Source organism: Marmota marmota, unplaced genomic scaffold (assembly GCF_001458135.2).
Source record: "Marmota marmota marmota unplaced genomic scaffold, marMar, whole genome shotgun sequence".
Lineage (NCBI taxonomy): Eukaryota > Metazoa > Chordata > Mammalia > Rodentia > Sciuridae > Marmota > Marmota marmota.
The window spans coordinates 118,480-130,059 of NW_025999865.1; the positions used below are offsets into that span (position 1 = coordinate 118,480).

Here is an 11,580-nt window from a genome sequence, read left to right on the forward strand (position 1 = left end):
AGCTGAAGCGCTGCCGTCCGCCTGGACTACGCTGTGCACCTTGGGGTGTGCGCCTACCTGCCAGGCACGACTTCCCGCTGCCTCCCCAGCCGCGCGGCGCCTACTCCAGGACCCAGCACTCCGTGCCAACCCTGCGGCCGCTGCTGTCCCCGCCGGGACCGAGAGGGAAAATGATCCCTGAGGATTTAGAGAGGCAGATCAGTCTGGCTGAAGCTGAGGGTGCTGTGCCGTTCCTGGTCAGTGCCACATCTGGCACCACTGTGTTGGGAGCCTTTGACCCCCTGGATGCAATTGCCGATGTGTGCCAGCATCACGGACTGTGGTTACACGCGGATGGCTGACTCCGTGGCCTGGAACCCCCACAAGCTCCTCGCTGCAGGACTGCAGTGCTCTGCTCTTCTTCTCCAGGATACCTCGAACCTGCTCAAGCGCTGCCATGGATTCCAGGCCAGCTACCTCTTCCCGCAGGACAAGTTCTACGATGTGGCTCTGGACACGGGTAACAAGGTAGTGCAGTGTGGCCGCCTTGTAGACTGTCTGAAGCTGTGGCTCATGTGGAAAGCACAGGGTGGGCAAGGGCTGGAGCAGCGTATCCACCAGGCCTTTGCTCTTGCCCGGTAGGCAAGGAGGGTCCCAGGTCCCCTCCCAGGGTCTACCCTTCCTCCATTTCTGCCCTCAGGATTACTTTCCTCCCCTGTCTCTGTGGTTCTCTTCAGTTTATATGGCTGTCTTCCCCTCTCCACCTGCAATTTGTCACCCTCTGTTCCCAGGTACCTGGTGGAGGAAATAAAGAAGAGGGAAGGGTTTGAGTTGGTCATGGAGGTATGATCCCATGTTCTTTTGCATCCATCTATCCCAGCCTATCCCACGCAGCAAGCTCACATGGAGGAAGAATGACAGTGAAAGGGAAAATGGTCCTCCTTTCTCAGCTCATACCTTCCCCTTCCTTATTCCCCTCAGCCTGAGTTTGTCAACGTGTGCTTCTGGTTAGTGCCTTCCAGCTTGCGGGGAAGCAGGCCAGTCCACATTACAGCCAAAGGCTGTCTTAGGTAGGCTTTCTCTGGCTCTGGGTAGCCCTGCTAAGGGAACTGATGCAGCTGGTGCACTTCTGCCCCTGCTGGCCATTCCTGATATGGGTGGTCCCCCTATTGGTCTCTTGCTCCTGAGGGGCTAGGTAACTGGAAGATAACACAAGCTTGTCCTTTTTGTGGGGGGGCTGGGGGAGAAGGGGATAGGAATAAGATATGTTTGGGGGAAATAAGATGACAGAAAGGAGCATCACAGGAGAACCCCAAAAAAGTTAGTGTGCAGCACACAGACCCCTGTGCTAGGGTCTGTGCTGGGAACTCAGGCCCAGGTCAGAGATATAAGGTAGAAATAACAGGAAGAGTCTTTTCAATGATGCCGGGGACAGAGAAACACAGAAAGGCCAATTTGATTTGCCTTCTAGAGGCAAGGAAGTATGTTCTGTCTGGTCCCTAAGAATGGGTTAGTACTAGGTGCTACAGATGATCTGAAAGGACAAGAATCTTCTTGCCCTCATGAAGTTGTTATTGTGGAAAGCAAGAGTTACTGTTTGAAGCCAATATTTCAAGGTGGTTTTGTAAATTACATGCTAGATCACATGGCACAGATCAGATATTACAGGATCCAGGAGTGGTGGCACACACTTATAATTGGTGTCTCTGGAGGCTGAAGCAGGAGGATCACAAGTTTGAGGCCCGCCTCAGCAACTTAGCAAGACTCTGTCTCAAATTAAAAAATAAAAAGTACAAAAGGACTAGGATGTAGCTCAGTGGTAAAGTACCCTTGGGTAATCCCTGGGAAATAAAAAAGGAACCAGGAAAGGGGAGAAGAAGACATTCAGGATGACTAAAGTTTGAAGGTAGACTGAAGCAGTGTTGAAAATCAGAAAAGTCAGGATTTAGCATAAGAGATTGTCCTACAGCTATCTTGTAGGTAGGAGAAATGAGGAATAAAGCAGAAGGTAGAGAAGGCCAACCAAGTTGGATGTGGTGGAAAAAGTAATGTGGGGCCAAGGTGAGGGTCTAAGCAGTGAAGATAATTCCAGAAGATGGCTGGGTGGGAGGGAAAAACAGCTCTGAGAGCCGGGTAGTCCAGGTAGCTGGCCCATCTTCTCACCTGACCCCACGCTGCAGCTGGACTCTACCGCTCCCATAGGTAGCCCCTGTGCTCAAGGAGCACATGGTAAAGGAAGGCTCCATGATGATCGGCTACCAGCCCCGTGGGACCCATGGCAACTTCTTCCGAATGGTGGTGGCTAACCCCACTCTGACCTTGCTGATATAGACTTCCTCTTCAACGAGCTGGAGTGGGTAGGCCAGGACCGGTGAGCCTTCTTCCTCTAGAGGCCTCAGTGCCACCCCTCACCCCACTGAGTCTCTCTGCGTTGTCTCCTGCGTTCTCAAAATAGCCTCTCTAGGAAACAAAGTAGGCTTAAGCTATTAGGAGAATGTTTAAATAACTATATCCATAGGATGCAAGGTTATTCTTTCATTAAAATTATATTTACAAAGAGTTTTTATTAATTGAGAAAAATAATATAATGTTATGTTGAAAAAGCTGGATATAGGACTATGTAGTAATGAGCAATGTTCAGAAATACATAGGAAAAGGCTGATGAATGAACTATGCCAGAGTTTGTTTTCCCTGAGATAATAGGCAATTTTAAAATTGACCCTTTTATACTTTTGTGCCTTCTCCTTTTACTATGTAATGAATATGCATTATGTAATAGGAACATAATAAAATTAAAATTTCAAGTATATTAAAAAAAGAAAGGAAAAACAAATCTATACAGCATTTACAACAAATAAATCTCTAGCCATCTGGGGGGTAAAATATGCATCTATGTATAGACTATGTGCAGATTAGAAAGCTATAAATATGGTTTAGAAGAGTCCTTTGATTAGAGTACAATGCTAATTACAACCCAAGATATAAGCTCCACACCTTTGTGGGCTAATTTCCCATAGAGGAAAATCTCATTTTTCCATATCTATAAAATGCACCTTTATCCCTATGAACCTCTTCACAAATGTGCTGTTGGTTATAAGGGGGATCATGGAACATTCCATTTTTTGAAAAGCAACTCAAAGCCTGTGCCTCACACTCATGGACTCAGCACTGTCTTCTCCACACATGAGGAACAGCACAGTCCTTCTTAATGTTCTGAGTGACAAAGGGAGCACAAAATTCCATCACTGGAGCAGGCAGCATGTGCCATCACCCTCTAGAGTGACTTTCCTCTACTTTGAGCTCAACTTTCACTCAGCTTTAACTTAGTTGTTTTAAACTTTCCCAATATAATACAGCAATTAGAAGAAACTTAAAGGAGTGGCAGAAAACCAGAGTGCTAGCACTGTTTTACCTGTTGGTGTCACCTGTAAGCCTCAAACCCTACTGAACTGTTATGTAGGGTTTAAAGCCCAAGATGTAAAGAAGAAGGAAAAAAAAAAAACACAAACGGATGAAATGGAAATTGTCATTAGTCATGCCCATGGAAGAATCCCTAGGGTTCCCACCAGGTGACCAAGTTTCAAATGGACATGACATGTAATATGTACATCTGCTTCCCAGAGAGGGCATGTTAGTGAACATGGGGAGCTATACACATAGAATCTATGCTTGTGTCCAGGCTGCCCTGCACACATCAAAAATGTACAACTCAGTTGCAAATGTTCCATCAGGTTGTCTGGTGCAGAAAGCACAAAGCAGGCCACAGAGCAGGCTTTTATGTGGCTAGGGAACAGCCCCAGCAAAGCCCCTCTCAAGCTGCAGCTCTTCATAAGTCGGCACAGCCCTGCCTATGGGACACAGTGCACAGTTACCAAAAGGTTTTTTTTTTTTTTTGCTTTAAATACCAAAACTACAAAAATCAGTTTATAAACTGTTTTTCCAAAACAACCACCAAAACAAAACAACCCCCCCGCCCCCTGAATCAAAGCAAAACTAAATACTGTCAAAATTGTTAATCGCCCTTCCCCTAAAATGAAAGCCATCCACATTCAGCCATGTGACTGGGAAGAGAGAGGGGGCCTGCTCTATTTAGTGACCACATGGCTGGAAGGTTCCCAAGCGTAGCAATGGTTTATGATTTGAGAACCATGGAGTGGGTAACAGCTGTCAGGACTGATTCTCCCCTTTTTCTAAACCAAGGGGAAGTATTTCAGATTGAGCTAGAAGAACTCTCCAAATTTCAACACATATTTTTAACCTTTAATTGGTCCGAGCCTCCCCAACTCAGTCTACCTACTTTTATATGAGCTTTTGATTTCTTTAATAAATTGTGCAAACCAGAGCCCTTCTATGTAAAGGCATTTAGTAGTCCATGATCAACGCAGATTGTCACACACTCGGTCCCATTTTGAGGGTACTAACCTGAACAAGGTATTGCTTTGCATATATTGTCCATGGTAGTGAGGAGGCTCCATTCCCACATCCTCTTCCCAGAAACCTCATCAGAATCACAGTCGAGGCACCAACCTTTTGGTGGTTTTTCTGCCCCTGCCTGTTCCCACTCCCCAGCCAAGGTATATGCCTTTCAGGGTAAAAATCCAGAGATGGCTTGGGCTCTCCGGAAAGTATTCAAATGGCAAGCTTTAGAACAGCCAAGAACACAAACAAAACCACTGCCCTCATCTGCCTGAACGGGAACTGCTAGCTCTAGGGTTTGGCTGCTCAGCCACTCAGAAACTTGGTAAGCGAAGCCTTCAGCATAGGGGAGGCTGCTGCAGCGATCCATGTCCAGGAGGTAAGCAGGGTTGTCTTCAAAGTGGGTCAGTGGCAGGGTGTCCTCCTCGTTGAGGGGGCATTCAGACTCTGCCTTCAGGAATGGACGCTGATTGTCTGGGAAGGCCATGGACAAAAGGGCATCCGGGTCACAGACAAATTTGTTGACATATCTTTCCCCAGCGACCTTCTGCATGATGCCCTTTTCATAGTAGCAGCGTAGAGAATGGCTCAGCTTGTCATAGTTCATGGCAGGCCGGTTCTTCTGGATGCCCCAACGCCGAGCAACCTCCTCTGGTTCTATCAGCTTAAACTCCATGCCTCGGCCTGTCCAGGCAATGAAGTGAGCATTGGCTGAGTCATCAAGAAGAGTGACCAGGAACTGCCACAGTTGAAGGGAGCCTCGCCTCTGATAAGGAGGGCCCTCCCGATACATGGTGGGCTCTTGCTTGACTTTGCCTTCCAGTCTCTCAGGCACAACGCAAGTGTCATCAAAATATAACCGGGGATCTTTTTCATATGAAAAACTTTCATGGCTGCTGGAGAAATATCCCCCTCTCATGCAGGATGACTGGCAGTTAGGCACTTCTGAATCAACGCAGTAATCCCGGGACTCCTGCTTGATTCCCATTGGTGACTGGAACCCATGTGCTGGGGGACCTGGCATTCCAGAGACCCTATGTTCACAGAGTGGGTCATGGTATTCTTGTTTGAATCCCTGAGGGGGTGGGGGAGCTGCAGGGACAATAGGTTCTGACATTTGTCAGTGGTAACTGGGGCGATTATCTCCAGGAACTCCCGACTGCGGAGGGAAGGGATGGCAGGGTTCAGACAGTTGTCTCTGAATTCTCCCATTGCAGGTGAGGAAAAGACCCTAATGAGGTTTCTGTCCATGACCGGCTGGCACCATTGTTCTGGGGCTGAGCAAAGGCAGAATTTCATGGCCAAATCCCATGACAGAGGAAAGCTATTCTGTCCCATGGCAGCAGGACTGCAGAGAGACAGAGCAAGCTCTTGGGGACAAAATATAACCCATAAGGGCGTGCTCCCATGGACCACCTTCCTGCTGACTCACATCACCTGCTAGCAGTTACCACCCAGTACCTAGTCCTCTCAAATAACCCTCTCAAAGCTATCAGGGTCATTTAGGTCAACTGTGAGGTCACAGCACTCATAATCTAATCACTTCACTGTGAGCATTCCTGCATTGTCTCCCATGAGCTTTGGGGGACAACTCACACCAAAGCATAACACATTTTAATTGCCAAACAGCAAATAATTTTTGCTTAGTATATAAGTAGGTTGATCATCACCAAAAGCTAGATGCTGTAATTCTGTCATCCTGTGGCCTTGTGAAACCACTTTCCAGGACTCCTATGGAAGTTCCATCAGATCCATCCAGCACACCAACACTCAATTATGTCCCATCTCAAGTTCCACTTCCAAAGCAGTAGCATCAGGTACCACCACTTACAATGCAGCAATTTTTTTCTATACCCACTGGAGTCTTTGAAGCACAGCTGCATTTTCAGATGATGCTTTGTTCAAAGCCCCACACTGCTTTTGTCTTAGAGATGGTGCTACATCTTCATATTTCACTCCACCTTCAATTAATGCTAGAGCAACCAGCACTGGAGCGCTCTCAAGGCCCACAATGCCACAGACAGCAATCAAATAGCCAGATCTGGTTGGAGAGTGGTACAACATCAGTAAAAGCCAATCAAGCACATGCATGCCTTCTTTCTCCACAAGAAGAGTGTCTAGAGTTGCTTCACATACTCTTACTCTTGGTATAACTCAAAACCTCTTAAATTCTTCTGCCAATTGACCTACATTTGCATTGGCTAGATCCTGTGTAGGAAGGAATCTTACTTCATACACATGACATTCATTGGAGAAAAGATAGCCTCTTTAGGGGCTGAGGCAGTGGCTCAATGGTAGAGCGCTCACTTAGCACATGCAAGGGCCTGGGTTCGATCCTCAGCATCACATAAAAATAAATAAAACAAAGGCATTGTGTCCAACTACAACTAAAAAATATTTTTTTTTAAAAAAGATAGCCTCTTCAAGAAATGGGCCTGGGAAAACTGGAAATCCATATGTAGAAAAATGAAATTAAACCTTTATCTTTCACCCTGCTTCAAACTCAACTCAAGTGCACCAAAGACTGAGGCACTAGAACACAGACCCTGGATCTAACAGAAGAAAAAGTAGTCCCATGTTGGCTGAGGAACTGACTCCATTAACAAGACTCTGATGCAAAAGAAGTAAAATCAAGAATCAATAAATGGGATGGATTCAAACTAAACCTTTTCCTCAATAAAGGAAACAATCAGTAACATGAAGAGAGAGCCTAAATAATGGGAGAAAATCTTTACCACATGCACCTCAGATAGAGCATTAATCTCCAGAATATATAAAAAACTCAATACCAAAAAAAGAAAACCAACCCAAATAACACAGTCAATAAATGGCTAAGGAACAGAACCCAGCAGTCCTGTTCTGTTTGGATTAGAAAGAGGAGAGCCAAGGGAAGGGAGGTGGCATGGGTGAAATAAGGGTAATAGAATGAATCAGACATTTTTACCCTATGTGCTTATATAATTACATGACCAGCGTGATTCTACATCTTGTACAACCAACACTTCATGGAAGAAGAATACAATCAATCAACAACTATATGAAAAAATGTTTTAACATCTCTAGCAATTAGAAAAATGTATACCAAAATTAAAATTTCATCTTCCTTTAGTCAGAATGGCAATTATCAAGAATATTAGAAACAGTAAATGTTTGTGAGGATGTGGGAACAAGGTACACTCAGACATTGCTGGTGACACTGCAGATTGGTGAAACCATTATGGAAAGCAGTATGGAGATTCCTCAGAAAACTTGGAATGGAACCAACATTTGACCCAGCTATCCCACTGCTTAATATATACCCAAAGGATTTAAAATCAGCATACTACAGTGATGCAGCTACATCAATGTTTATAGCAGCTCAATTCACAAAAGCTAAACTATGGAACCAACCTTAGTGCCCTTCAGTAGATTAATGGATAAAGAAAATGTGATATATTTACACAAAGGCATATAACTCAGCCACAGAAAAGAATGAAATTATGGCTTACTCTGAGAAATGGATGGAGCTGGAGAACATCACTCTAAACAAAATAAGCAAATCCTAAAGAATCAAAGGCCAAAGGTTTCTCTGATATGCAGATGCTAATCCATAATAGGGGGGTACCTTGGATTAGACAGAGGGGAGTGAAGGGAGGGGAGAGGTTACGGGTATAGGAAGGATAATAGAATGAATCAAACATTATTACCTTATGTGCATATATGATTATAAGAGCAGTGTGATTCTACATCATGCACAACTTCTGAGGAATGAGAAGTTATATTCCATTTATGTAAGAACATTATTTTATATATGACTTTATAAAATCCTCCTTTTAATTTTAAGATATCATCCATCTGTTTTCAAAAATGTTAATGGGAAAAGTGGTCGTGTATACTTTAGAATCAGAGAATATATGTGGTTTTTACACTTTTTATTTCTACTATTTTCTTTAGTATGGAGACATAAAACTTTACAATTCAGCGAGCAAATGACTTTTAAAAAGTATTCTGAAATTAATGTTTTTTTATATGATTGGGTAATCAATTAGTAGGCAGCAGACAATCCTAGATAAGTTTTATAGATTCTGCAAGAAGGAAGGGGATGAAGGAAAATCTTGATATCAAAGACACTGTGAGGAGCTGGCTTTAAAACATGTCATGGTATGAGACATGCTCAATGATATAGCAATTGGAGATTTCTAGAGTAGCCACTTTGAAAATATTTGTGTGGCCAGCTTTTTCATCCCCCCCCCACTTTAAAAAACTATTCATTTATAATCCTTTCTTGCATGACAACCTCTTTTTTATATTACCATGAAAAATATTCATGGATATTTACATGTGATAAAGACCTTACTTTGGTCATTTATTTTTCTGAACCTTAATTGATTAATCCATGAGATAAATTCAATAAATTGCTTCACAGGAAACAAATGAACTCTGGGATATTTATGCTGACCTCTATCTAGTTTTTATAGGAAATGTGATTATGATAGTAGAATTAGTTGGCAAAGGTTATATTTCAACAACTTGGACCACATATAAACACTCTTTTATCCATTGAAACACATTGTTTTTTCCTGCCTCCTTTGTATGACCAGTCCATATTATCAGGTATTATTAGGCACTCATTTAGATTCTGAGCAGTCTGATCTGAGAAATTAAGGCTTACAACTCAGGAGGCAGAGGCATGAGGATCACAGGTTTGAGGCCCACCTCAGCAACTTAGCATAGGAAAAATCTCTTCTAGGAGGCTGCAAACTTCCTTCTTAGTTTAAGCTGGGCTTGCAAGGGCATCATGTGGGGGGCTCCAAGGCTTCAAGATAAGACAATGATGTCTCTGGGCACAGAGATCATCATTTGGGAATAAAAGCAGATTCTGTGGTTGGTGGGTCTGTGGCTTCCACTTTGTGAAAACACAGAGTGTTTGAGATGGAAGGAAGTAGTTTGGTCTGCTTGCTCCATTTATGGGGGGTGAAATGGATTTCAGAGACGCCAAATAATTTGCCCAAAGTCACACAGCTCAACACAGCTCTTCTGACTCCTTTCTGTTGCACCATGCACTGCTGGGCAGCTTCACTGTCCATTGTGAGAAAGTTGTTGACCCAGTTCTCTCACATCCTTAGGTGTCAAACCCCATTTGTCTTTGTCACTTCAGCACATGTACAGACAAGGGGAATTAGAGTTCATTGAAGCGGAAAAAGGCCTAAGATGTTCACTCCTGCAGTAAGTAGTCTGAACAGGGCACATGAATAAGCATCTTAATCTGATCTTGCATATAGCTCTATGCAATACACATTGCCTATCCTGAACTCAGTTTCTTCACCTGTCATATGAGGACATTTACCACGATAATCCTTAAGCCTGATAAATGATTATGTATAGGAATTACCGACAGGTGTTTACAGAGCTTTGTCATCTGCATTGCACACATCTTGCCCTTTTTTTTCCAAAGCCTGTTTTAACCTTACTTTGACCTACTTATTTTGTTATTTAGTATGATTTTATATTTGCCAGGAAAATAAATCCACTGTATCATTTGTCCAAAACCTAAATGACAAGATGAATTTCTAACTGGGGTCCACATAGGCATTTGCACTCAGCTGTGTCTTATGTTCCCCGCTATCCATCAGGCTCCCGGTAAAAGCTTTGCCATTCTTCCCTTTCTCAAGCACAAAAATCTGCTGCATTCCCACAGAGCAATCAGAGTCTCCTTGTGCTTAAGAACAACCAGCTATAGCTGAACTGTGAACATCTGCATATATGACATGAAGCCATATGACATGACCCTGCTGTGATTGGATCTGCATTCATGTGGGGGCACAGGAGTCTCTTTCCCTATCTGGGTGAAATTCAGGCTCCTTTTCTATTCATGCTTCTATGTTTTAAGATAGGATTCAGGAAATCTTGCAGTATTTGGAAAATGCTTCTCTTTCACAAGGGATTGATTCCCTCCATAACCTGGAACTAAAAGATGAGCTACTTCCATTAAATTCATTACATGGGATAGAAATCTTCTTTATAACCACAATGATCACCATGGCTATGAAGGCTAAGGAAGGGGACTTAGGATTCCTGAAGTCTCATTTGTCATCAAGTCTATTTGATTGCCTTCTGGTCCAGGTCACCTCTTTTCTAAAGGAATAAAAGAGTCTTGCTCTATTCAGAGGTAAAGGGGGAAATGAGACTCTGCTCTGAAGATCAATCCCTGAAGCCAGGACTCATTCCTCTTTTCTGTCCATCACAGGACAGTGCACCTAGTCAATCCAAGGTCAGTCATTGACCTTGCTCTTGTTACCCAGACTCTCAGCAGCTTTGAACTTTTCTCATCTGTTTTCACCTTATAGGCCCAAGCAAGCATTCTGGGTTGACTCAAGAAACACATGTGGTCCAGCGTCCTTAGAAACCACATCTCTGACTGTGGTTTCTTTGGAGGCCCTTTCTTAATTCAAACTACCCTTGACATCCCACTTTTCTACAAATAGCCTTTCCATGGGTTATCACCTCTTTTAGGCTCAAACTTCAATAGTCAGCTCCCTCCTTACAGAAGAGAAGTTGGTTGTTGGGTAGAAGGTTATAGTTCCAGTAATCTAGATCCCAGGTATTTTCATGTCCCTCAGTATTTGTGGGGAATTTGTTCTAGGACTTCCCTAAGGATACCAAAATCTGAGGATGCACCAGCCCCTTGTATGTGATGGTGGGATATTTTCATAGAACCTATGCACATCCTCCTATAAAATGTAAATCATCTCTGGATCACTCAGAATACATGATACAGTGTAAATGCCATGTAAATACTTGTTATACTATATTGTTTGGGGACATATTTTTAAGAGTTTCAATCCATGATTGACTCTGTGGATGTCGAACCCACAGATAGAGGGCCGACCCCAGTTCTCTCCGTATCAGTATACTTGGAGTCCCTTCCATAGGCTCTCTGCCTGCCTCCAGCAGAGCCACAGACAATGGAGCCCTCGGGTATACTCAGTGCTTCTTGAAATCCTATGCTTGCTTAGGTTATGATGCTATGTGTAGAAAGTTGTGCCTACAGCTTCACAGTGTTTAAGTAAGTCAGTAAGAAGCTTATTCTCCTGTGCTTGTTAACTTGCTGCCCTGTTAAAACTCAAAACACTCCCTGGGAGTAGCTCCTTCATGTCCAATTGTTTCCTGATTTGCAACAATCTTTTCTACACCAGAGCCAATAAT

General features: G+C 43.6%; 1 protein-coding gene and 1 pseudogene across 1 annotated transcript; one reads left to right on the forward strand and one right to left on the reverse strand.

Moving 5' to 3' along the window:
- The window catches only part of LOC107133663, a 6,259-nt pseudogene extending 3,463 nt beyond the window's left edge, over nucleotides 1–2,796 (forward strand).
- A 1,570-nt stretch (nucleotides 2,797–4,366) lies between these two features.
- Nucleotides 4,367–5,857, reverse strand: LOC107133664 (ETS translocation variant 5-like). Its single transcript, XM_048814554.1, has one exon. It carries the CDS (start codon nucleotides 5,510–5,512, stop codon nucleotides 4,565–4,567), a length of 948 nt encoding a protein of 315 aa, XP_048670511.1. The 5' UTR covers nucleotides 5,513–5,857; the 3' UTR covers nucleotides 4,367–4,564.
- Nucleotides 5,858–11,580: the final 5,723 nt, after the last annotated feature.

Coding starts and splice junctions, on each gene's coding strand:
- LOC107133664 (XM_048814554.1), bottom strand. CDS start 5,512: ATGTCAGAACCTATTGTCCCTGCAGCTCCCCCACCCCCTCAGGGATTC.